Source organism: Trachurus japonicus, chromosome 17 (assembly GCF_045865225.1).
Source record: "Trachurus japonicus isolate A0001 chromosome 17, Traja_1.0".
NCBI classification, from domain to species: Eukaryota; Metazoa; Chordata; class Actinopteri; order Carangiformes; family Carangidae; genus Trachurus; species Trachurus japonicus.
This window is the reverse complement of record NC_140923.1, coordinates 11,246,013-11,273,796: the sequence shown is the minus strand read 5'-3', so window position 1 is coordinate 11,273,796 and position 27,784 is coordinate 11,246,013. Positions and strand designations below refer to the sequence as shown.

General features: G+C 47.6%; 2 protein-coding genes across 2 annotated transcripts in view; one reads left to right on the top strand and one right to left on the bottom strand.

Moving 5' to 3' along the window:
- The window catches only part of LOC146970168 (uncharacterized), a 78,835-nt gene that overhangs the window by 8,854 nt on the left and 42,197 nt on the right, over positions 1-27,784 (bottom strand). The gene's annotated exons all lie outside the window — the stretch shown is intronic.
- Positions 310-1,455, top strand: LOC146970169 (uncharacterized). Its single transcript, XM_085804416.1, has 2 exons — positions 310-766; positions 848-1,455. Exons 1-2 carry the CDS (start codon positions 310-312, stop codon positions 1,261-1,263), a joined length of 873 nt encoding a protein of 290 aa, XP_085660542.1. The 3' UTR covers positions 1,264-1,455.

The following is a 27,784-nucleotide window of genomic DNA, read 5'->3' as shown; positions in this document are numbered from 1 at the left end:
CTCACTTCTGCTTTAAAAGAACCTTAAAGGCTTGTCCCATTGTTTATATGAACTATAATCAGACACATCTGATTGGTTCATGGTCCTGACATTAAATCCATCTTCCGAGGTTTGTCTGTTTCTAGTAAACCCTTAAATAAGTGTTTGTAGACACTGGATGGTTATATGACACAGTCACACGAATTTAATAACTATAAGTCCAAATGGTTCAATGAGGTTTGACTCATCAACATGAGTCCTAAGAAAAAGAAAAACCAAAAAAAGAAGTAAATATCATTAGTTATTTCCAGGGAACAGTGAAGTTGAGCAATGACTCAATGGATCCGCAGTGTTGAGGATATTACAAAGAAAAGTAAAGAGCTTGAGTGTCGTGTTCAGTTTGACATGGTCCACTCCTCTGTCCGCCAGCACGTGGCGCTGAGAGACTCAGTGCGTGTGTGTTTTGTTTTCACAGGGTCCAGAGCTCAGACTCCTGTGTTTGTGAAGACAGGAGAGGATTTACATCTGGAGGTCAAGGAGGCTGATGTACCCCAGGATTTTATTGTTCTTCAATGGAGATTCAATGGAAGTGACAGTTTAGTAATATTTTTCCCTGATAAAGAACCAAAAGTCTCTACTAATTACACTGGAAGGGTCGAGGTGTCTGTGGAAATTTTCTCTGTGAAACTGAAGAATCTACAAAAGTCAGACAGTGGAGTTTATACTGCACATGTGATATCGACTGGTAAAAACCCCAAACTGGCTGAATACCTCGTCACAGTTGAAGGTGGGTTTGTTAACTCTTCAGACGCTGCCAGAGAGAATCTGCTGCTGTTTCTAAAACTCTTCCTGTAAACTCTCCCCTCAGATCCAGTGTCTCCAGTGAAGCTGACAGTCGACTCTGTGACAAACAGCTCAGACTCCTGTGACCTCACTGTGACCTGCAGATCACTGGACTCACATCAGATCAGCATCAGCACCACTGTTACCTGTAACACCACCACCTGCAGTCAGGAGGGAGGAGAGAGGTCAAAGGTCACAACCTCTGGTGCTACTCTCCATGTTTACCTGCTGAATGACACAATCATCTGTAACCATAGCAACCAGGTCAGCAGGACCAATGAGAGTATCATGATTGATCAGTTTTGTCCCCGATACACTGGTAAGTCTGACAGAGAAAACATCCTGTTGATAATATTACACATTACATTTAGAACAAATGAAAATATGATCCACCATAGACAGATAGAAATACAAGCTCAGTTTTATTTAATGAGACATTAATTCATAATAATGAATTAATTAGTCAATATTATTTATAACCACCTTGTGTTTCATGTTGCTGTTAAACAACATAAACAACAGATGTAAATAATCTGTCATCGTACTGTTTCAGTGCAATGTGGACAATCTGTAAAAGTCAATGCTGCTTAATGTAATTTAAATACTGATATTAGATGTTTATTACCAACATGTTAATAAGAAGAGCAAAACAATGCACAGCCTGATCACGTTTAAGTCCTCTTGTTAAATTACATGGCAGACTGTATTTAAACCAACTCATTTTGGAACACTGTTAGTTGCCGTTTATTTGTTTTTTTCTTTAAGTAATATATTATTACTTTATTATCATTTTTTATTGATTAGATCTTTTCACCAAGAAATTTGTGTAATCTGCCAAAAGATGCGTAGGACACGTTAAGAACAGATGCAAATTTCTAATCAGGCTCTTTTCTTTTATTACAGGTGCTGAAACACTTCGTAACCATCAGACTGTTGGTTTGTGTTTTAGCATGGTTGTTGTTGCATTAATTATTGCAGCTGTTGTTTATAACGGAAAAGGTGAGTTAGAGTGTGTTTTGTAAAATCTCGAAATCCTAATAATGTCCAAAAAATTGTGACAAACTTCTGTGCAGCTTTGTTGGTACATGTGGGTTTTGTATTACTGACAATTGTGTCATTTAAATTACTCTGTTAACTGAATTGTAGCAAAACAATTCAAAGTCAGAGTTGATGTCCTCTTTGTGTCCATTAATTCAGGTCCTTCTCCAGGCTCCACCGATCCTCACACTGGACCCACAAGATCCACTGAGACCAGAGGAAACTCTCCACCAGAAAACCTGTATGCTGAGGTACATTAGTCAGGAACTGTGCCCCACTTACTGCACTGTTCACTTTGCACCAGTTATCTGTGCAGATACATGACATTAGCCATAGAGAAAGAAAAAAAAACATGTGCTACCTGATATCTGCAAAAAGGAAAGACTAAATGACTAGAAAAGAAATCAAGTCTTTTTCTAAAGTTGTTTAAGTTTGCTGTGCTCTTTTATATAAGAAAAAGATATTTTTTTAATTAACCAGGAAGTTCTCCTTGACACATAACTCTTGATGTTAAAAGACGTTATTTCCTGTCATCTTAACACAAACACGCTGGATGTCTCAACATAGATGTCAAAATGGACGTTTCGAGCCAAACAGTGTTTCCTCTGCACAGAGAATGAAATTCCACGGAGAGAAAATCTGCACAGTAGCCTGACAAGCCAGACTATATCATTAACATGTCTAGTCTGGCAACGAGCGGTAGACCTCGGCTCAATCCAGGGGGCGGGATGAAGGCTGTCTTTCAAACTGCCTCTGCACCAATAGGGTAGCACTTCGACCAATCAGAGCAAAGAGCAGGATGACGTTAGCCTGACAAGCCAATTAAAATGTATGTCGTCATCACGTTAAGCCCGCCCAACAACTCTCTAAACAGATAGAGCGCTGTGATTGGTGAACACGAACGGTGTTCGAGACTCAAAAAGTTCCTATGGCTCATTTCTAGACCCACCTACGGAGCAAATAGATTTGCTGCTGCTAGGGTGCAGCTAGATTTCTAGGCTATCTATTGTGTTGAATATTTGTATAAATCATGTTCTGCGTGTGATTTTCTGATGATGAGATTACCTCATATTTACAGAGAATAAAGGCACCTTTACAACACTGATGTGATTCATCTTCCAGATTGCACCAGTAGATCAGAGTCCAGACAATGATGCTTCAGATTCTTCTACAAACCCCATCTACGATTTGGTAGGACCTCACACTGGACCTCCAAAATCCACTGTGACCAGAGGAAACTCTTTACCAGAAAGCCCACAGGTACATCAGCCAGGAACTGTACCCCATTCACAGCACTGCATGTTCATTTTGCACCAATTAGGTTTTTAGATCACCATTTTTGGCCATAGAGAAATAGAAATGTTTTCGCTTTTGATACTGTTGCTACTGTGACAGGTCATTTCCCATACGTGGGATCAAGAAAAATGTCTTTTCTTATCAATCCTATCTTGTCTAGTCGAGTCATCTACATTCAATACATTTAAATTATTACAACCCTTAAAATCTAGAGTGCTTTCCAACCTCTCCGCACAACCCCATGGATCATTTGCGTCTTGTTATGGTGTGGGTCTGGCTGACCTGATTGGGAAGAATAAAGGCACCTTAAAAATACTTTATGTGGTTTATATTATTTATTATTTATGTGGTTTATCCTCCAGACTGAACCAGACCAACCAGAGGATCAGAGTCCAACCAATGATGCCTCAGGTTCCTTGGTAGAACCTCACACTGGACCCACAAGATCCACAGAGACCAGAAGCAGGACAAAAAAGCCTGTGCATTGAGGTACATGAGCCAGGAATTGTAGTCCACTTCCTGCACTGTATAGACATTTTGCACAAATTGTGTGGGCAGATACACGACCATTTCAGCCACACAGAAGAAACATGTGCTATTGGACCCAAGATGTGCAAAAAGGAGGGACCATCATGTGTGATGTTCTCTAGGCTTAGTGACACATCAGATGTCCTAACTTCAACATGTTCTCCAACCTAAACAACAGAGGAGGTTCTCATTCTTTAAATCACAAAGTTGACAAATAAGGACATTATTACCTGTTGTCATAGCAGGCACAAATTTGCTCTGTAGTCATTTAATGCATTTTAGACAACAAACCAAATTTAACAAACTTTATCAAAAAATGTTTTCTGTGATTCATCTCCCAGGCTGAAACAGCCCAGAGTCTGGAGCTGAGTCCAACCAATGAACCTTCACCATCCATCAACCCCTTGGTCAGACCTCACACTGGACCCAGTCCACCACCTGAGACCAGAGGGAAGCCTCCAGAGAGTCTGTACAGTTCAGTAGATGAACCTTCAAAAGTTTGAAAGAATATCTGTAAATACTGATCATTGATGACAAAGGTGTAGAGAGCAGCAGTTGTGAAACATTAGTCATTACTACTATATAGGAAAATTATTTTATGTAACTTAACTCATAACTTATATTTATATCTAATTGTTTACTGTATGTATCATTGTTATCCAATTAGTATGCCCAAGAAAAACTTTTAAAAAGTGTCCAAGTTCTTGTTAAGAGACACAGAGGTTTATGCTTGTCTTGTTTGCAAAGACACACAAATAATTACAACAAAATATTTCTCTCTCTCTCTCTCTCTCTCTCTCTCTCTCTCTCTCTCTCATATTTTGTTTTGCATTTTGTTTTTCGACCTTCGAGTTAGTGAACGACACCCTCTACTTTCTGAGCCTCCAAGCCGCCCAGGTCACTGCAGTGTGTCCTAGTTGGTCGTTTTATGTTACATGTTTTATGCATGTGAACAAGAAATGAAACCTGGATGTAAACTAGTCAGGATTTTATTTCCTTGTTAAATCTAAAATACATGAAACTCTTTTGTAAAGCTTCAGTGATTCTCAGCTTTAACCCAAATCCTGCTCATGATTTGATGTATAACTTATATAATGAGAAACAACTGAAATATTCTTTGAATGCAGCAAAGACACAAGATGCTAACAATGATGGATCAATGAACAACAATTATCAGCAAAGAACAAGAATAAAATCAACTGCTGGCTTCTGCAGAACCTGAGGCTGAACTGTGTGATTTTTATGAACATAAACATTGTGAATACTGTATCTTCTTTAGAAAAACTGAGTCTCAATTGCAGAGAAGTTGTTTCAGTTTTGTTACTTTTCAGTTTGGACTCTAAAGCAGGTGAAGATGGTTTATAGTATTTTTATAATATTGATCCACTACAGAGTGATGTCAGCAGAGGACGCTCCAGTGCTGCAGGGATGATGTACTGTATGTTAGCATCACCATAGTTACCTTGATTCAAAGGTAATGGGATTTTTTCCACTGACTTTTTGATCACAATGGTCGGTGACAAACAAAAGTTCAGCAACATAATCTTCACAAATGAAAAAAGATAAATAAAAATTAAAGCCGCAAGCGGCGATGGCGGGCCCTCGCTCGCCCATGCCACCGCGGGGCCTGAGGCACGCCGGGGCCGTGGCGCGGAGCAGAAATGGAGAAAAAACCTGGAAGGAGGCCAAAAATGCAATTTTTCGTTCATCCACCAGGGGGCAGTCACCGTATGTGGTCTGGTGCGTTCAGGGGCCGCCCCTCATCACTCATGTGAAGTTTGGAGTGAATCGGACAAAGCATGAGGGAGTTATGAGCAGTTAAAGGTTCGTCCACCAGGGGGCAGTAATGGGATGCGTGCAGGTGTGTTCAGGGTCAGTCCCTCATCACACATGTGAAGTGTCGTGGAAATCGGACAAAGCATGAGGGAGTTATGAGCAGTTAAAGGTTCGTCCACCAGGGGGCAGTAATGGGATGCATGCAGGTGTGTTCAGGGTCAGTCCCTCATCACACATGTGAAGTTTCGTGGAAATCGGACAATGTTGATGCAAAAAATGGCACTTCCTGTTTCCACTAGGGGGCAACATGAGTTACGTGGGAAGTTAATATATCGGGACGTTCAGGGCGGAGCCATCATCATGTTCAGCAAGTTTGAAGTTGATTGGATGTAGTATGTGGGCGTGAGAGCCACTCGTATGTACATGGCGAGCACGCCATAGTGTATTGAGCGCTGGCAGCCACGCCCTTTGACCTACGGACTCACAGCGCACAAGATAAGCTCAGCTAGGTCTGACGATGTTGTGTACCTAATTTGAACTTGATCGGGCGAACGCTGTGGGAGGAGTTAATTTTAGGCGGGAAAAATCAAAACCAAAATGGCCGACTTCCTGTTGGGTTGAGGTCATGGGGTCAAGAGGCTTTTTTGCATATCTGGGTATAATACATATGTGTACCAAATTTTGTGAGCATAGGACAAAGTTAGATAGCAAAATTCCCTATGGGCATTTTTGACTTTGTAGGGGGCGCTATTCCGCCATTCTGCGTCGACCATGGGCGACGCCCCCAAATTATGAAATTTTTGGGCCGTCTGGACATGTGTGCAAAGTTACATGCATTTTGGAGCATGGGAACGTCCCCAAAAATGCGATTTCGAGTAGGCAAGAATAATAATAAATAATAATAATAATAATTAAAGCCGCAAGCGGCGATGACGGGCCCTCGCTCACCCATGCGACCGCGGGGCCTGAGGCACGCCGGGGATGTGGCGCGAAGGTGAAAGGGAGAAAAAACCAGGAAGGAGGCAAAAAAAAAGTAATATTTCGTTCATCCACTAGGGGGCAGTAATGGGATGCGTGCAGGTGTCTTCAGGGTCAGTCCCTCATCACACATGTGAAGTTTGGAGTGAATCGGACAAAGCATGAGGGAGTTATGAGCAGTTAATGGTTCGTCCACTAGGGGGCAGTAATGGTATGCGTGCAGGTGTGTTCAGGGTCAGTCCCTCATCACACATGTGAAGTTTGGAGTGAATCGGACAAAGCATGAGGGAGTTATGAGCAGTTAATGGTTCATCCACTAGGGGGCAGTAATGGGATGCGTGCAGGTGTGTTCAGGGTCAGCCCCTCATCACACATGTGAAGTTTGGAGTGAATCGGACAAAGCATGAGGGAGTTATGAGCAGTTAATGGTTCATCCACTAGGGGGCAGTAATGGGATGCGTGCAGGTGTGTTCAGGGTCAGTCCCTCATCACACATGTGAAGTTTTGTGTAAATCGGACAAAGCATGAGGGAGTTATGAGCAGTTAAAGGTTCGTCCACTAGGGGGCAGTAATGGGATGCATGCAGGTGTGTTCAGGGTCAGTCCCTCATCACACATGTGAAGTTTCGTGGAAATCGGACAATGTTGATGTAAAATATGCCACTTCCTGTTTCCACTAGGGGGCAACATGAGTGAGATCGCCTATGAGCATATGGAGACGTTGAGGTCGTGACCCTGGACCTGTGTACCAATTTTCATGTTGATACGAGTTCAATAAAGCCATCATAAAGCCAAACGTATTTTCATGGCGAGGAATGGTCGCCGCGTCGCCACACGGACGCCATTACTCGTAGCTTCACAGCGTTCATGATGGAGCTTCACCACCTTAGTCTGCATGTTTTAGAAGTGGAATGAAGTTGATGGGGTCAACTATGTGGCATCAGTACACGTTAAGGTAAAACCTGGCCACTTCCTGTTACCACCGGGGGGCGCTATGAGTGACGTAGGAAATTAATATATCGGGACGTTCAGGGCGGAGCCGTCATCATGTCCAGCAAGTTAGAAGTTGATCGGATAAAGTATGTGGGCGTTAGAGCTGTTCGAAGGTGAAATGGCGAGCAAACGAAAAGTCGCCAAAATCCTCAAGGCCCCAGAAGCCACGCCCTTTGACCTAGAGACCTGCGGAGCACAACTTTTGATCAGAGTGGCATCTCGGTGGTCTCCAGCCAATTTGAAGTCAATCGGACAAAATCCCTAGGAGAAGATAGATCAAACAGGTCAAAAATTCAAATCAAAATGGCCGACTTCCTGTTGTGATTTCACCATGTCATTAAGAGGCTTTTTTGTGTGTCTTGCCATGTTCTATAAGCCCACCAAATTTCATGCATGTAGGTGAAACGCAAAGGAGGGGCTGATGTTTTGAAATTTTCTAGGGGGCGCTATTCAGCCATTTGACCACGCCCATTCCCAACGACTTTAAAATATCAAATTTTTCGCGAGTCCTGATGTGCATGCCAAAATTTACGCGTTTTGGGGCATGTTGAAGCCCCCAAAAATGCGATTTTAGGGAGAATATAATAATAATAATAATAATAATTAAAGCCGCAAGCGGCGATGGCGGGCCCTCGCTCGCCCATGCCACCGCGGAATTTCATCCAGCAGGGGGCAGTAATGGGATGCGTGCAGGTGTGTTCAGGGTCAGCCCCTCATCACACATGTGAAGTTTCGTGGAAATCGGACAAAGCATGAGGGAGTTATGAGCAGTTAAAGGTTCGTCCACTAGGGGGCAGTAATGGGATGCGTGCAGGTGTGTTCAGGGTCAGCCCCTCATCACACCTGTGAAGTTTCGTGGAAATCGGACAAAGCATGAGGGAGTTATGAGCAGTTAAAGGTTCGTCCACTAGGGGGCAGTAATGGGATGTGTGCAGGTGCGTTCAGGGTCAGTCCCTCATCACACATGTGAAGTTTCGTGGAAATCGGACAAAGCATGAGGGAGTTATGAGCAGTTAAAAGTTTGTCCACTAGGGGGCAGTAATGGGATGCATGTAGGTGTGTTCAGGGTCAGTCCCTCATCACACATGTGAAGTTTCGTGGAAATCGGACAATGTTGATGCAAAAAATGGCACTTCCTGTTTCCACTAGGGGGCGAATGAGTGAGATCGCCTATGAGTACATAGAAACGTTGAGGTCGTGACCCTGGACCTGTGTACCAATTTTCATGTTGATACGAGTTCAATAAAGCCATCCAAAGGGCAAACGTATTGTCATAGCGAGGAATGTTAGCCACGCCCCCACAGGGACGCCATTACACGTAGCTTCACAGCGTTCATAATGTAACTTCACCAACTGGTTCTGCATGTTGTAGAAGTGGAATGAAGTTGATGGGGCAAAGTATGTACATTTTCAAAATTTTAGTACACTTCCTGTTACCACCGGGGGGCGCTATGAGTTACGTGGGAAGTTAATATATCGGGACGTTCAGGGCGGAGCCATCGTCATGTCCAGCAAGTTTGAAGTTGATTAGATGAAGTATGTGGGCGTGAGAGCCACACGTATGGACATGGCGAGAACGCCAAAGTCTGATGAGCGCTGGCAGCCACGCCCTTTGACCTACGGACTCACGGAGCACAACGAAAGCTCAGCTAGGTCTGGAGATGTGGTATACCTAATTTGAACTTGATCGGGCGAACGCTCTGGGAGGAGTTAATTTTAGGCGGGAAAAATCTACACCAAAATGGCCGACTTCCTGTTGGGTTGAGGTCATGAGGTCAAGAGGCTTTTTTGCATATCTGGGTATAATACATATGTGTACCAAATTTTATCAACATCGGACAAAGTCAGTCAAATTCCCTATGGGGATTTTGAAAGTTTGTAGGGGGCGCTATTTCGCCATTTCGCGTCGACCATGTGCGACCACCCAAAAATATCGAATTTCGGATCAGGCCGGACGTCCGTGCAAAAGTATACGCATTTTCGCATTTGGGAAAGGGGCGAAATTGAGGCACGAAATGTCGGAAGAATAATAATAATAATTAAAGCCGCAAGCGGCTATGACGGGCCCTCGCTCCACGCCACTCGGCGTCCCCGCTGCCCCCGGGCCGCTCTTCGAAAACCCCCGCGCGCAACCGGACGTGGGCGGCCGCGTCGAGGGCGGTCCCCTCATCGAACACGTGACGTTTCGAGCAAAACGGACAACGTACGATGGAGTTACGGCAGGTTTACGGTTCGTCCACCAGGGGGCGGTAACGGGATGTGGGCCGTTGCGTACGGGGTCGTGACCTCATCACACATGTGAAGTTTCGAGCCGATCGGACAATGTCGATGCAAAACGCGACATTTCCTGTGTCCACAAGGGGGCGTATTGAGCGAGCTAGCGTACGATCAAATGGAGGCGTAGAGGGCCGGCCCCTGATCATGTACTGAAATTTTGAAGTGACTACGACCAAGTATGTGGGCGTGGAAGGCAAACGTAATAGCATGGCGACTAAACGAGCAGTTGACCAACTTTGTCGCCCCCTAGCGGCCACGCCGTTTCACGTAGAGAAAAGCTTTTAATAGTGTTTGACCAGCTCGGTCTCCTGATGATCTGTAGCGAATATGAAGTCAATCGGGCAAAAGCCGTGGGAGGTGGCAGTTCACGATGGAGCGCTATTCCTGTCGCCGCCACAAGGGGGCCATTAGCCGTAGCGTCATAGCGTTCACGAAATACCTTCACCAACTTGTTCGGCATGTTTTAGAAGTGGAATGAAGTTGATGGGGGCAACTATGTATTTTTAATGAATTTTAGCGCACTTCCTGTTACCACCGGGGGGCGCTATGAGTGACTTAGGAAAATAATATGTCGGATCGTTCAGGGTCACGCCCTCATCATGTGCACCAAGTTTGAAGCCGCTGCGATCAAATCTGTGGGTGTGATAGCATTTAAACCTTTTTAGCTGAATTCGGGAACTTGGCCGTGCCCTAGTAGCCACGCCCTTTGACCTACACACCTGCGGAGCACAAGCCGTAATCAGCTCAGTCTGGAGATGTTCCGTGCCCAATTTGAAGTCAATCGGGCGAACTCCCTCGGAGGAGTTCGTTTTGCGTCAAAGAAATGCTAACCAAAATGGCCGACTTCCTGTTGGGTTTAGGGCGTGGCTCCAATTCAATTTTTGGTATGTTTGGGTATGATACACGTGTGTGTCGAGTTTCGTATGTGTACGACAAAGTAAGCGAAATTTGTCTATGGAGAATTTCGGAAAAACTTCAAGGGGGCGCTATTGAGGCATTTAGCCACGCCCATGGGAAACGACTCTATCCGCTGAAAGAGCTCGCCATTCTTGACCTGTGGATGAAATTTCATGAGGACACGACTTCGTTAAAGCCACGAAAAAGGCAAACGTAATTGTACGATAAAAAATCGTCAGTCGCCGCGGCGGCACACGGACGCCGTTCGTCGTATCTTCACAGCGTTCATAATGTAGCTTCAGCAACTGGTTCTGCATGTATTAGAAGTGGAATGAAGTTGATCGGGCGAAGTATGGATTTTTTATGAATTTTTGCGTACTTCCTGTTACCACCGGGGGGCGCTATGAGCCAGGCAGGAAGTCGATACATCAAAACGTTCAGGGAGGAGCCATCGTCATGTCCTTTGAATTTCAAGTGGCTACGACGAAGTATGTGCGCGTGAAAGGCAAACGTAATTTAAATTGGGATGATACACATTCGCCGCGGCGGCACACGGACGCCGTTGCTCGTAGGGTCAAAGCGTTCATGATGTAGCTTCACCATCCGGGTCTGCATGTACTAGAAGTGTAACGAAGTCGATTTGGTCAACTACGTATTTTTAACGAATTTTTGTACGTTTCGTGTTACCACCGGGGGGCGCTATGAGCGACGTCGGCAAATAATATGTCGGATCGTTCAGGGTCTCGCCATAGATTTTTGCACCAAGTTTGAAGCGTCTACGATCAAGTATGTGGGCATGAGAGCCGTTCGTATTTACATGGCGAGCACCGAAACAGTCGCCAAACTTCGGGGCACGCCAGAGGCCAAGCCCTTTGAGCTACAGACCTGCGGAGCACAAGATAAGCTCAGCTAGGTCTGACGATGTTGTCTACCCAATTTGGAGCCGATCGGGCGTAACCCCTAGGAGGAGTTCGTTTCGCGTAAACCAACTTTGAAGCAAAATGGCCGACTTCCTGTTGGTTTTAGGGTATGTCAGTATAGCAAATTTTTTGAAGATCTCGGGTTGATGAATAAGTTTACCAAGTTTCGGACAAATCGGTGACGCAGACCCTCATTCCCTATGCGCGGTCTAGGGGGCGCTGTGGCGCCAATAGGCCACGCCCACATGCGAAACCACCACTGAACGCTAAGTTGCCACAGGCCCCACGTGCGTCTAAAATGTCGGCCGTTTCTCGGCTTGGGAAAGGGGTCGAAATAGCGTTCGAAGTGGGAGAACGGGAATAATAATAATAATTAAAGCCGCAAGCGGCTATGACGGGCCCTCGCTCCACGCCACTCGGCGTCCCCGCTACCCCCGGGCCGCTCTTCGAAAACCCCCGCGCGCAACCGGATGTGGGCGGCCGCGTCGAGGGCGGTCCCCTCGTCGAACACGTGACGTTTCGAGCAAAACGGACAACGTACGATGGAGTTACGGCAGGTTTACGGTTCGTCCACCAGGGGGCGGTAAAGGGATGTGGGCCGTTGCGTACGGGGTCGTGACCTCATCACACATGTGAAGTTTCGAGCTGATCGGACAATGTCGATGCAAAACGCGACATTTCCTGTGTCCACAAGGGGGCGTCTTGAGCGAGCTAGCGTACGATGAAACGGAGGCGTAGAGGGCGGGCCTCTGATCATGTACTGAAATTTTGAAGTGACTACGACCAAGTATGTGGGCGTGGAAGGCAAACGTAATAGCATGGCGACTGAACGAGCAGTTGACCAACTTTGTCGCCCCCTAGCAGCCACGCCGTTTCATGTAGAGAAAAGCTTTTAATAGTGTTTGACCAGCTTGGTCTCCTGATGATCTGTAGCGAATATGAAGTCAATCGGGCAAAATCCGTGGGAGGTGGCAGTTCACGATGGAGCGCTATTCCTGTCGCCGCCACAAGGGGGCCATTAGCCGTAGCGTCATAGCGTTCATGAAATACCTTCACCAACTTGTTTGGCATGTTTTAGAAGTGGAATGAAGTTGATGGGGTCAACGATGTATTTTTAATGAATTTTAGCGCACTTCCTTTTACCACCGGGGGGCGCTATGAGTGACGTAGGAAAGTAATATGTCGGATCGTTCAGGGTCACGTCGTCATCATGTGCACCAAGTTTGAAGCCGCTGCGATCAAATCTGTGGGCGTGATAGCATTTAAACCTTCTTAGCTGAATTCGGGAACTTGGCCGTGCGCTAGCAGCCACGCCCTTTGACCTACACACCTGCGGAGCACAAGCCGTAATCAGCTCAGTCTGGAGATGTTCTGTACCCAATTTGAAGTCAATCGGGCGAACTCCCTCGGAGGAGTTCGTTTTGCGTCAAAGAAATGCTAACCAAAATGGCCGACTTCCTGTTGGGTTTAGGGCGTGGCTCCAATTCAATTTTTGGTATGTTTGGGTATGATACACGTGTGTGTCGAGTTTCGTATGTGTACGACAAAGTAAGCGAAATTTGTCTATGAAGAAATTCGGAAAAACTTCTAGGGGGCGCTATTGAGGCATTTAGCCACGCCCATGGGAAACGACTCTATCCGCTGAAAGAGCTCGCCATTCTTGACCTGTGTATGAAATTTCGTGAGGACACGACTTCGTTAAAGCCACGAAAAAGGCAAACGTAATTGTACGATAAAAAATCGTCAGTCGCCGCGGCGGCACACGGACGCCGTTCGTCGTATCTTCACAGCGTTCATAATGTAGCTTCAGCAACTGGTTCTGCATGTATTAGAAGTGGAATGAAGTCGATCGGGTGAAGTATGGATTTTTAACGAATTTTTGCGTACTTCCTGTTACCACCGGGGGGCGCTATGAGCCAGGCAGGAAGTCGATACATCAAAACGTTCAGGGCGGAGCCAACGTCATGTCCTTTGAATTTCAAGTGGCTACTACGAAGTATGTGCGCGTAATTGGGAAACGTAATTTTACGACAAAAAATCGTCAGTCGCCGCGGCGGCACACGGACGCCGTTGCTCGTAGGGTCACAGCGTTCATAATGTAGCTTCACCATCCGGGTCTGCATGTACTAGAAGTGTAACGAAGTCGATTTGGTCAACTACGTATTTTTAACGAATTTTTGTACGTTTCCTGTTACCACCGGGGGGCGCTAATGAGCGACGTAGGCAAATAATATGTCGGATCGTTCAGGGTCTCTCCATAGATTTTTGCACCAAGTTTGAAGCGTCTACGATCAAGTATGAGGGCATGAGAGCCGTTCGTATTTACATGGCGAGCACCGAAGCAGTCGCCAAACTTCGGGGCACGCCAGAGGCCAACCCCTTTGAGCTACAGACCTGCGGAGCACAAGATAAGCTCAGCTAGGTCAGACGATGTTCTGGGACCCAATTTGGAGCCGATCGGGCGTAACCCCTCGGACGAGTTCGTTTTGCGTAAAATAAATGCTAACCAAAATGGCCGACTTCCTGTTGGTTTTTGGGCTTCGCACGAAACAAATTTTTTTCATGTCTGGGTATGGTACATATGTGTACCAAGTTTGGGCAGCCTGCGGGAAAAAAAATTTTGGTCCCTATGGCCGGGGGTCAAAAGTTCAAGGGGGCGCTGTTGTGCCAATTTGCCCCGCCCACAAACGGCGATAGCATCAGACGTCAATTTTCGCAAGACCCGACGTGTGTCCCAAATTTCGTGAGTTTTCGAGCGTGGCAAAGGGGTCAAATCGGGGTTTAAAGTCGCGGAATAATAATAATAATAATAATAATAATAATAATAATAAACATTACAATATCTGGGGTTTTTGCTGCCAGGTCTATGCAGTACTTGAGTACTAGCTTGCTTACTTGTTGTTACTCGTCGGCTGGCACGTTGACTAATGTGCATGTCGAATAACAATAGGGACCTCCCTGGGTCGTTGACACAGGCTCGGGCCCTAATTAAAGCCGCAAGCGGCTATGACGGGCCCTCGCTCCACGCCACTCGGCGTCCCCGCTACCCCCGGGCCGCTCTTCGAAAACCCCCGCGCGCAACCGGACGTGGGCGGCTGCGTCGAGGGCGGTCCCCTCGTCGAACACGTGACGTTTCGAGCAAAACGGACAACGTACGATGGAGTTACGGCAGGTTTACGGTTCGTCCACCAGGGGGCGGTAACGGGATGTGGGCCGTTGCGTACGGGGTCGTGACCTCATCACACATGTGAAGTTTCGAGCCGATCGGACAATGTCGATGCAAAACGCGACATTTCCTGTGTCCACAAGGGGGCGTCTTGAGCGAGCTAGCGTACGATCAAATGGAGGCATAGAGGGCCGGCCTCTGATCATGTACTGAAATTTTGAAGTGACTACGATCAAGTATGTGGGCGTGGAAGGCAAACGTAATAGCATGGCGACTTAACGAGCAGTTGACCAACTTTGTCGCCCCCTAGCAGCCACGCCGTTTCACGTAGAGAAAAGCTTTTAATAGTGTTTGACCAGCTCGGTCTCCTGATGACCTGTAACGAATTTGAAGTCAATCGGGCAAAATCCGTGGGAGGTGGCAGTTCACGATGGAGCGCTATTCCTGTCGCCGCCACAAGGGGGCCATTAGCCGTAGCGTCATAGCGTTCACGAAATACCTTCACCAACTTGTTCGGCATGTTTTAGAAGTGGAATGAAGTTGATGGGGCAACTATGTATTTTTAATGAATTTTAGCGCACTTCCTGTTACCACCGGGGGGCGCTATGAGTGACGTAGGAAAATAATATGTCGGATCGTTCACGGTCACGCCCTCATCATGTGCACCAAGTTTGAAGCCGCTGCGATCAAATCTGTGGGCGTGATAGCATTTAAACCTTTTTAGCTGAATTCGGGAACTTGGCCGTGCCCTAGTAGCCACGCCCTTTGACCTACACACCTGCGGAGCACAAGCCGTAATCAGCTCAGTCTGGAGATGTTCCGTGCCCAATTTGAAGTCAATCGGGCGAACTCCCTCGGAGGAGTTCGTTTTGCGTCAAAGAAATGCTAACCAAAATGGCCGACTTCCTGTTGGGTTTAGGGCGTGGCTCCTATTCAATTTTTGGTATGTTTGGGTATGATACACGTGTGTGTCGAGTTTCGTATGTGTACGGCAAAGTAAGCGAAATTTGTCTATGGAGAATTTCGGAAAAACTTCAAGGGGGCGCTATTGAGGCATTTAGCCACGCCCATGGGAAACGACTCTATCCGCTGAAAGAGCTCGCCATTCTTGACCTGTGGATGAAATTTCGTGAGGACACGACTTCGTCAAAGCCACGAAAAAGGCAAACGTAATTGTACGATAAAAAATCGTCAGTCGCCGCGGCGGCACACGGACGCCGTTCGTCGTATCTTCACAGCGTTCATAATGTAGCTTCAGCAACTGGTTCTGCATGTATTAGAAGTGGAATGAAGTCGATCGGGTGAAGTATGGATTTTTAACGAATTTTTGCGTACTTCCTGTTACCACCGGGGGGCGCTATGAGCCAGGCAGGAAGTCGATACATCAAAACGTTCAGGGCGGAGCCAACGTCATGTCCTTTGAATCTCAAGTGGCTACGACAAAGTATGTGCGCGTAATTGGCAAACGTAATTTAAATTGGGATGATACACATTCGCCGCGGCGGCACACGGACGCTGTTGCTTGTAGGGTCAAAGCGTTCATGATGTAGCTTCACCATCCGGGTCTGCATGTACTAGAAGTGGAACGAAGTCGATTTGGTCAACTACGTATTTTTAACGAATTTTTGTACGTTTCCTGTTACCACCGGGGGGCGCTATGAGCGACGTAGGCAAATAATATGTCGGATCGTTCAGGGTCTCGCCATAGATTTTTGCACCAAGTTTGAAGCGTCTACGATCAACTATGTGGGCATGAGAGCCGTTCGTATTTACATGGCGAGCACCGAAACAGTCGCCAAACTTGGGGGCACGCCAGAGGCCAAGCCCTTTGAGCTACAGACCTGCGGAGCACAAGATAAGCTCAGCTAGGTCTGGGGATGTGGTGTACCTAATTTCAACTTGATCGGGCGAACGCTGTGGGAGGAGTTCAGTTTAGGCGGGAAAAATCAAAACCAAAATGGCCGACTTCCTGTTGGGTTGAGGTCATGAGGTCAAGAGGCTTTTTTGCATATTTGGGTATAATACATATGTGTACCAAATTTTGTGAGCGTAGGACAAAGTTAGCAAAATTCCCTATGGGCATTTTTGGACTTTGTAGGGGGCGCTATTCCGCCATTTTGCGTCGACCGTGTGCGACCACTCAAAAATATCGAATTTCGGATCCGGCCGGACGCCCATGCAAAAGTACACGCATTTTCGCCTTTGGGAAAGGGGTCAAAATGGCATTTTAAGAGCGCAAGAATAATAAAGAATAATAATAATAATAAACAGCGCGATTTCAAAAGGGCTTTCGCTGGGCGACTTGCAGTCGCCGCTCGGGCCCTAATTAAAGCCGCAAGCGGCGATGGCGGGCCCTCGCTCGCCCATGCCACCGCGGGGCCTGAGGCACGCCGGGGCCGTGGCGCGGAGCAGAAATGGAGAAAAAAACCCGGAAGGAGGCAAAAAATGCAATGTTTCGTTCATCCACCAGGGGGCAGTCACCGCATGTGGTCTGGTGCATTCAGGGGCGGTCCCTCATCTCTCATGTGAAGTTTGGAGTGAATCGGACAAAGCATGAGGGAGTTATGAGCAGTTAAAGGTTCGTCCACTAGGGGGCAGTAATGGGATGGGTGCAGGTGTGTTCAGGGTCAGTCCCTCATCACACATGTGAAGTTTTGTGGAAATCGGACAATGTTGATGTAAAATATGGCACTTCCTGTTTCCACTAGGGGGCGAAAGGAGTGAGATCGCCTACAACCATATAGAAATGTTGAGGTCGTGACCCTGGACCTGTGTACCAATTTTCATTTTGCTACGAGTTCAATAAAGCCACCCAAAGGGCAAACGTATTGTCATGACGAGGAATTGTCGCCGCGCCCCCACACGGACGCCATTACTCGTAGCTTCACAGCGTTCATGATGGAGCTTCACCAACTGGTTCTGCATGTATTAGAAGTGGAATGAAGTTGATGGGGCAAAGAATGTACATTTTCCAAATTTTAGTACACTTCCTGTTACCACCGGGGGGCGCTATGAGTTACGTGGGAAGTTAATATATCCGGACGTTCAGGGCGGAGCCATCATCATGTCCAGCAAGTTTGAAGTTGATTGGATGAAGTATGTGGGCGTGAGAGCCACTCGTATGGACATGGCGAGCACGCCAAAGTGAATTGAGCGCTGGCAGCCACGCCCTTTGACCTACGGACTCACGGAGCACAAGATAAGCTCAGCTAGGTCTGGAGATGTGGTATACCTAATTTGAACTTGATCGGGCGAACGCTCTGGGAGGAGTTAATTTTAGGCGGGAAAAATCTACACCAAAATGGCCGACTTCCTGTTGGGTTTAGGGCGTGGCTCCAATTCAATTTTTTGTATGTTTGGGTATGATACACGTGTGTGTCGAGTTTTGTATGTGTTCGACAAAGTAAGCGAAATTTGTCTATGAAGAATTTCGGAAAAACTTCAAGGGGGCGCTATTGAGGCATTTAGCCACGCCCATAGGAAACGACTCTATCTGCTGAAAGAGCTCGCCATTCTTGACCCGTGTATGAAATTTCGTGAGGACACGACTTCGTTAAAGCCACGAAAAAGGCAAACGTAATTGTACGATAAAAAATCGTCAGTCGCCGCGGCGGCACACGGACGCCGTTCGTCGTATCTTCACAGCGTTCATAATGTAGCTTCAGCAACTGGTTCTGCATGTATTAGAAGTGGAATGAAGTTGATCGGGTGAAGTATGGATTTTTAACGATTTTTTGCGTACTTCCTGTTACCACCGGGGGGCGCTATGAGCCAGGCAGGAAGTCGATACATCAAAACGTTCAGGGCGGAGCCAACGTCATGTCCTTTGAATTTCAAGTGGCTACGACGAAGTATGTGCGCGTAATAGGCAAACGTAATTTTACGACAAAAAATCGTCAGTCGCCGCGGCGGCACACGGACGCCGTTCGTCATATCTTCAAAGCGTTCATAATGTAGCTTCAGCAACTGGTTCAGCATGTACTAGAAGTGGAACAAAGTCGATTTAGTGAACTACGTATTTTTAACGAATTTTTGTACGTTTCCTGTTACCACCGGGGGGCGCTATGAGCGACGTAGGCAAATAATATGTCGGATCGTTCAGGGTCTCGCCATAGATTTTTGCACCAAGTTTGAAGTGTCTACGATCAAGTATGTGGGCATGAGAGCCGTTCGTATTTACATGGCGAGCACCGAAACAGTCGCCAAACTTCGGGGCACGCCAGAGGCCAAGCGCTTTGAGCTACAGACCTGCGGAGCACAAGATAAGCTCAGCTAGGTCTGACGATGTTCTGGACCCAATTTGGAGCCGATCGGGCGTAACCCCTCGGACGAGTTCGTTTTGCGTAAACGAACTTTGAACCAAAATGGCCGACTTCCTGTTGGGTTTCGGGCTTCGCTATAGGAGGATTTTTTGTTCATCTCGCATTGATAAATATGTGTGCCGATTTTGGTCCGCTTTCGTTAACGTCATTTTTTTCCCTATGGGTTTTTGGCAAAATTGTAGGGGGCGCTATTTTGCCATTTCGCGCCGACCATGTGCGACCACTCAAAAATATCGTTTTTCGGATCCGGCCGGACACCCATGCAAAAGTAGACGCATTTTCGCCTTTGGGAAAGGGGTCAAAATGGCGTTTTAAGGGTGTGGGAATAATAATAATAATAATAATAATTAAAGCCGCAAGCGGCGATGGCGGGCCCTCGCTCGCCCATGCCACCGCGGGGCCTGAGGCACGCCGGGGCCGTGGCGCGGAGCAGAAATGGAGAAAAAACCTGGAAGGAGGCCAAAAATGCAATGTTTCGTTCATCCACCAGGGGGCAGTCACCGTATGTGGTCTGGTGCGTTCAGGGGCCGCCCCTCATCACTCATGTGAAGTTTGGAGTGAATCGGACAAAGCATGAGGGAGTTATGAGCAGTTAAAGGTTCGTCCACAAGGGGGCAGTAATGGTATGCGTGCAGGTGTGTTCAGGGTCAGTCCCTCATCACACATGTGAAGTTTCGTGGAAATCGGACAAAGCATGAGGGAGTTATGAGCAGTTAATGGTTCGTCCACTAGGGGGCAGTAATGGGATGCGTGCAGGTGTTGTCAGGGTCAGCCCCTCATCACACATGTGAAGTTTCGTGGAAATCGGACAAAGCATGAGGGAGTTATGAGCTGTTAAAGGTTCGTCCACTAGGGGGCAGTAATGGGATGTGTGCAGGTGTGTTCAGGGTCAGTCCCTCATCACACATGTGAAGTTTCGTGGAAATCGGACAATGTTGATGCAAAAAATGGCACTTCCGGTTTCCACTAGGGGGCCACATGAGCGACACCCCTATCAGATGGAAGAGGTCTCCACCCTGGACCTGTGTATAAAGTTTCATGATGATACGAGTTCATTAAAGCCATCAAAAAGCCAAACGTATTTTCATGGCGAGGAATTAATGGTAGCCACGCCCCCACAGGGACGCCATTACTCGTAGCTTCACAGTCTTCATAATGTAGCTTCACCAACTGGTTCTGCATGTTTTAGAAGTGGAATGAAGTTGATGGGGTCAACTATGTATTTTTAATGAATTTTAGTTCACTTCCTGTTACCACCTGGGGGCGCTATGAGCGACGTAGGCAAATAATATGTCGGATCGTTCAGGGTCTCGCCATAGATTTTTGCACCAAGTTTGAAGCGTCTACGATCAAGTATGTGGGCGTGACAGCCAATCGTATTACATGGCGAGCACGCCAAAGTGAATTGAGCGCTGGCAGCCACGCCCTTTGACCTACGGACTCACGGCGCACAAGATAAGCTCAGCTAGGTCTGGAGATGTGGTGTACCTAATTTCAACTTGATCGGGCGAACGCTGTGGGAGGAGTTCGTTTTAGGCGGGAAAAATCAAAACCAAAATGGCCGACTTCCTGTTGGGTTGAGGTCATGAGGTCAAGAGGCTTTTTTGCATATTTGGGTATAATACATATGTGTACCAAATTTTGTGAGCGTAGGACAAAGTTAGCAAAATTCCCTATGGGCATTTTTGGACTTTGTAGGGGGCGCTATTCCGCCATTTTGCGTCGACCGTGTGCGACCACTCAAAAATATCGAATTTCGGATCCGGCCGGACGCCCATGCAAAAGTAGACGCATTTTCGCCTTTGGGAAAGGGGTCAAAATGGCATTTTAAGAGCGCAAGAATAATAAAGAATAATAATAATAATAATAAACAGCGCGATTTCAAAAGGGCTTTCGCTGGGCGACTTGCAGTCGCCGCTCGGGCCCTAATTAAAGCCGCAAGCGGCTATGACGGGCCCTCGCTCCACGCCACTCGGCGTCCCCGCTACCCCCGGGCCGCTCTTCGAAAACCCCCGCGCGCGAACGGACGCGGGCGGCTGCGTCGAGGGCGGTCCCCTCGTCGAACACGTGACGTTTCGAGCAAATCGGACAACGTACGATGGAGTTACGGCAGGTTTACGGTTCGTCCACCAGGGGGCGGTAACGGGATGTGGGCCGTTGCGTTCGGGGTCGTGACCTCATCACACATGTGAAGTTTCGAGCCGATCGGACAATGTCGATGCAAAACGCGACATTTCCTGTGTCCACAAGGGGGCGTCTTGAGCTAATTAGCGTACGATGAAACGGAGGCGTAGAGGGCGGGCCTCTGATCATGTCCCTAAATTTTGAAGTGATTACGACCAAGTATGTGGGCGTGGAAGGCAAACGTAATAGCATGGCGACTAAACGAGCAGTTGACCAACTTTGTCGCCCCCTAGCAGCCACGCCGTTTGACGTAGAGAAAAGCTTTTAATAGTGTTTGACCAGCTTGGTCTCCTGATGATCTGTAGCGAATATGAAGTCAATCGGGCAAAATCCGTGGGAGGTGGCAGTTCACGGTGGAGCGCTATTCCTGTCGCCTCCACAAGGGGGCCATTAGCCGTAGCGTCATAGCGTTCATGAAATACCTTCACCAACTTGTTCGGCATGTTTTAGAAGTGGAATGAAGTTGATGGGGTCAACTATGTATTTTTAATTAATTTTAGCGCACTTCCTGTTACCACCGGGGGGCGCTATGAGTGACGTGGGAAAATAATATGTCGGATCGTTCAGGGTCACGCCATCATCATGTGCACCAAGTTTGAAGCTGCTGCGATCAAATCTGTGGGCGTGATAGCATTTAACCCTTTTTAGCTGAATTCGGCAACTTGGCCGTGCCCTAGCAGCCACGCCCTTTGACCTACACACCTGCGGAGCACAAGCCGTAATCAGCTCAGTCTGGAGATGTTCCGTGCCCAATTTGAAGTCAATCGGGCAAACTCCCTCGGAGGAGTTCGTTTTGCGTCAAAGAAATGCTAACCAAAATGGCCGACTTCCTGTTGGGTTTAGGGCGTGGCTCCAATTCAATTTTTGGTATGTTTGGGTATGATACACGTGTGTGTCGAGTTTCGTATGTGTACGACAAAGTAAGCGAAATTTGTCTATGGAGAATTTCGGAAAAACTTCAAGGGGGCGCTATTGAGGCATTTAGCCACGCCCATGGGAAACGACTCTATCCCCTGAAAGAGCTCGCCATTCTTGACCCGTGTATGAAATTTCGTGAGGACACGACTTCGTTAAAGCCACGAAAAAGGCAAACGTAATTGTACGATAAAAAATCGTCAGTCGCCGCGGCGGCACACGGACGCCGTTCGTCGTATCTTCACAGCGTTCATAATGTAGCTTCAGCAACTGGTTCTGCATGTATTAGAAGTGGAATGAAGTTGATCGGGCGAAGTATGGATTTTTAATGAATTTTTGCGTACTTCCTGTTACCACCGGGGGGCGCTATGAGCCAGGCAGGAAGTCGATACATCAAAACGTTCAGGGAGGAGCCATCGTCATGTCCTGTGAATTTCAAGTGGCTACGACGAAGTATGTGCGCGTGAAAGGCAAACGAAATTTAAATTGGGATGATACACTTTCGCCGCGGCGGCACACGGACGCCGTTGCTGGTAGGGTCAAAGCGTTCATGATGTAGCTTCACCATCCGGGTCTGCATGTACTAGAAGTGTAACGAAGTCGATTTGGTCAACTACGTATTTTTAACGAATTTTTGTACGTTTCCTGTTACCACCGGGGGGCGCTATGAGCGACGTACGCAAATAATATGTCGGATCGTTCAGGGTCTCTCCATAGATTTTTGCACCAAGTTTGAAGCGTCTACGATCAAGTATGAGGGCATGAGAGCCGTTCGTATTTACATGGCGAGCACCGAAACAGTCGCCAAACTTCGGGGCACGCCAGAGGCCAAGCGCTTTGAGCTACAGACCTGCGGAGCACAAGATAAGCTCAGCTAGGTCTGGCGATGTTCTGGACCCAATTTGGAGCCGATCGGGCGTAACCCCTCGGAGGAGTTCGTTTTGTGTAAACCAACTTTGAAGCAAAATGGCCGACTTCCTGTTGGTTTTAGGGTATGTCATTTTATGAAATTTTTTGAAGATCTCGGGTTGATGAATATGTTTACCAAGTTTCGGACAAATCGGTGTCGCAGACCCTCATTCCCTATGCGCGGTCTAGGGGGCGCTGTGGTGCCATTTGGCCACGCCCACATGCGAGACCACCACAGTACGCCGAGTTGCCACAGTCCCCACGTGCGTGTAAATTTTCCTCCGTTTCCCGGCTTGGGAAAGGGGTCGAAATCGCGTTCAAAGCGGCGGAAAAAGAATAATAATAATTAAAGCCGCAAGCGGCGATGACGGGCCCTCGCTCGCCCATGCCACCGCGGGGCCTGAGGCATGTCGGGGCTGCAATGCTTCGTTCATCCACCAGGTGGCGCTAAGCAGTTGTGGGTGGGTGCGTTCAGGGGCGGCCCCTCATCACTCATGTGAAGTTTGGAGTGAATCGGACAAAGCATGAAGGAGTTATGAGCAGTTAATGGTTCGTCCACCAGGGGGCAGTAATGGGATGCGTGCAGGTGTGTTCAGAGTCAGTCCCTCATCACACATGTGAAGTTTCGTGGAAATCGGACAATGTTGATGTAAAATATGCCACTTCCTGTTTCCACTAGGGGGCAAATGAGTGAGATCGCCTACCAGCATATGGAAACGTTGAGGTCGTGACCCTGGACCTGTGTACCAATTTTCATGTTGATACGAGTTCAATAAAGCCATCCAAAGGGCAAACGTATTGTCATGGCGAGGAATGTTAGCCACGCCCCCACAGGGACGCCATTACTCGTAGCTTCACAGCGTTCATAATGTAGCTTCACCAACTGGTTCTGCATGTTGTAGAAGTAGAATGAAGTTGATGGGGCAAAGTATGTACATTTTCCAAATTTTAGTACACTTCCTGTTACCACCGGGGGGCGCTATGAGTTACGTGGGAAGTTAATATATCGGGACGTTCAGGGCGGAGCCATCATCATGTCCAGCAAGTTTGAAGTTGATTGGATGAAGTATGTGGGCGTGAGAGCCACTCGTATGGACATGGCGAGCACGCCAAAGTGAATTGAGCGCTGGCAGCCACGCCCTTTGACCTACGGACTCACGGAGCACAAGATAAGCTCAGCTAGGTCTGGAGATGTGGTATACCTAATTTGAACTTGATCGGGCGAACGCTGTGGGAGGAGTTAATTTTAGGCGGGAAAAATCAAAACCAAAATGGCCGACTTCCTGTTGTGTTGAGGTCATGAGGTCAAGAGGATTTTTTGTATATCTGGGTATAATACATATGTGTACCGAATTTTGTGTGTGTATGACAAAGTAAGACGATGGCGATGCCATTGACACGTGTTTGTAGGGGGCGCTATTCAGCCATTTGGCCACGCCCATTTCCAACGACTTTAAAATATCGAATTTTTCGCGAGGCCTGATGTGCATGCCAAAATTCACGCGTTTTGGGGCATGTTGAGGCCCCCAAAAATGCGATTTTAGGGAGAATATAATAATAATAAACATAGCAATTACAATAGGGCTTTCGCTGGGCGACTTGCAGTCGCCGCTCGGGCCCTAATTAAAGCCGCAAGCGGCGATGGCGGGCCCTCGCTCGCCCATGCCACCGCGGGGCCTGAGGCACGCCGGGGCTGTGGCGCGGAGCAGAAATGGAGAAAAAACCCGGAAGGAGGCCAAAATTGCAATGTTTCGTTCATCCACCAGGGGGCAGTCACCGCATGTGGTGTGGTGCGTTCAGGGGCCGCCCCTCATCACTCATGTGAAGTTTGGAGTGAATCGGACAAAGCATGAGGGAGTTATGAGCAGTTAATGGTTCGTCCACCAGGGGGCAGTAATGGGATGCGTGCAGCCGTGTTCAGAGTCAGTCCCTCATCACACATGTGAAGTTTCGTGGAAATCGGACAATGTTGATGTAAAATATGGTACTTCCTGTTTCCACTAGGGGGCGAATGAGTGAGATCGCCTATGAGTACATAGAAACGTTGAGGTCGTGACCCTGGACCTGTGTACCAATTTTCATGTTGATAGGAGTTAAATAAAGCCATCCAAAGGGCAAACGTATTGTCATGGCGAGGAATGTTAGCCACGCCCCCACAGGGACGCCATTACTCGTAGCTTCACAGCGTTCATAATGTAACTTCACCAACTGGTTCTGCATGTTTTAGAAGTGGAATGAAGTTGATGGGGCAAAGTATGTACATTTTCCAAATTTTAGTACACTTCCTGTTACCACCGGGGGGCGCTATGAGTTACGAGGGAAGTTAATATATCGGGACGTTCAGGGCGGAGCCATCGTCATGTCCAGCAAGTTTGAAGTTGATTGGATGAAGTATGTGGGCGTGAGAGCCACTCGTATGTACATGGCGAGAACGCCAAAGTGAATTGAGCGCTGGCAGCCACGCCCTTTGACCTACGGACTCACGGAGCACAACGAAAGCTCAGCTAGGTCTGGAGATGTGGTATACCTAATTTGAACTTGATCGGGCGAACGCTCTGGGAGGAGTTAATTTTAGGCGGGAAAAATCTACACCAAAATGGCCGACTTCCTGTTGGGTTGAGGTCATGAGGTCAAGAGGCTTTTTTGCATATCTGGGTATAATACATATGTGTACCAAATTTTATCAACATCGGACAAAGTCAGTCAAATTCCCTATGGGGATTTTGAAAGTTTGTAGGGGGCGCTATTTCGCCATTTCGCGTCGACCATGTGCGACCACCCAAAAATATCGAATTTCGGATCAGGCCGGACGTCCGTGCAAAAGTATACGCATTTTCGCATTTGGGAAAGGGGCGAAATTGAGGCACGAAATGTCGGAAGAATAATAATAATAATAATAAACATTACAATTTCAATATAGCAATTTTTCCCCGGGGGGTCTTCCATACCACATGATTACTTCACTACTTGATTACTTTGGGGTCACTTGCACTTTGGGGTCACTTGCACGTTGGGGCATGAACGAATTTCAATAGGGCTTTCGCCAGGCGACTTGCAGTCGCCGCTCGGGCCCTAATTAAAGCCGCAAGCGGCGATGATCGGCCCTCGCTCGACCCATGCGACCGCGGGGGCCTGAGGCGTGCGGGGGCCGTGGCGCGAAGCGAGAATGGCGAAAAAGCGCTGCGGGAGCGGAAAAACGCAACGTGCGGTTCATCCACTAGGTGGCGCTACGAAGCCAGAAGCGGGTAGCGGCGTTCAGGAGCTGACCGGGATCAAGCACCTGAAGTTTGATGTGAATCGGACAATGTAAATGTAAAACAGGTCACTTCCTGTTACCACCAGGGGGCGCATTTGTATGAATCCAGATGTGGGTGGGTGTGTTCAGGGGCGGAGTGTCATCACACGTGTAACATTTGAAGTCGATTTGACAATGTAAGTGTAAGGCAGGTCACTTCCTGTTACCACCGGGGGGCGCATTTGTATGAAGCCAGATGTGGGTAGGTGTGATCAGGGGCTGACCGGGATGAAATCTGTAAAATTGGAGGTCGATTGGACATTGTAAGTGTAAAGCAGGTCACTTCCTGTTACCACCGGGGGGCGCATTTGTATCAATCCAGATGCGGGTAGGTGTGATCAGGGGCTGACCAGGATCACATGTGTTAAATTTGAAGAAAATCGGACAATGTAAGTGTAAACCAGGTCACTCTGACCACCGGGGGCGTATTTGTATTAGGTTTGTTCAGTGGCTGACTGGCATCACCCATGGTAAATTAGAATTGAATCTGCTCATGTAAGTGAATGCAACAATAAAGCAGGTCACTTTCTGTTACCACCGGGGGGTGTACATGGGAAGTTTATACATCAAAACGTTCAGGGCGGAGCCATCGTCATTCACAGCAACATTGAAGTTGATAGGATTAAGTATGTGGGCGGAGCATCCGCTCGAAGGTGAAATGGCGAGCAAACAAAAAGGCGCCAAACTTGACAAGGCCGCAGAATCCACGCCCTTTGACCTAGAGACTTGCGGAGCACAACTTTTAATCAGCATGGTATCTCGCTGGTCTGTAGCCAATTTGAAGTTGATCGGACAAAATCTGTGGGCGGAGTTAACTTGTTTATGTAAAAAAAGTCACTTCCTGTTACCACCGGGGGGCGCATTGAGCAAAGTGGGATATTGATATATCGGGCGAATCAGAGACTCACTGCCGTAATTGCAATTCAAGTTTGAAGTTGATAGGATAAAGTATGTGGGCGTGACAGCCAACCGAATTTGGATGGCGTTCGAGCCCAACTTTGGCGCCCACCAGAAGCCACGCCCTTTGACGAATCGAGCTACGGAGCACAATCTTTACTCAGCTAGGTCAGAAGATGTTGTCTATCAAATTTGGAGCGTGTCGGGCGAATCGTTTTGGACGAGTTAATTTGGCGCCAAAAACGACCAATTCAAAATGGCCGACTTCCTGTTGACATTTCACCATGACATTAAGAGGCTTTTTTGTATATCTGGGTATGGTACATATGTGTACCGAATTTCGTCCGTCTAGGCCAAAGTGACCCAATTTCCCTATGGGCTTTTTTGAACTTTGTAGGGGGCGCTATTTCGCCATTTCGCGTCGGACATGCGCGAGCAGCACAAAATATCGAATTTCGGAAGAAGCCGGACGTCCGGCAAAAAGTTCACGCATTTTCGAGTTGGGGAAAGGGGCGAAATTGGGGTTTGAAGGCGGAGAAGAATAATAATTAAAGCCGCAAGCGGCGATGGCG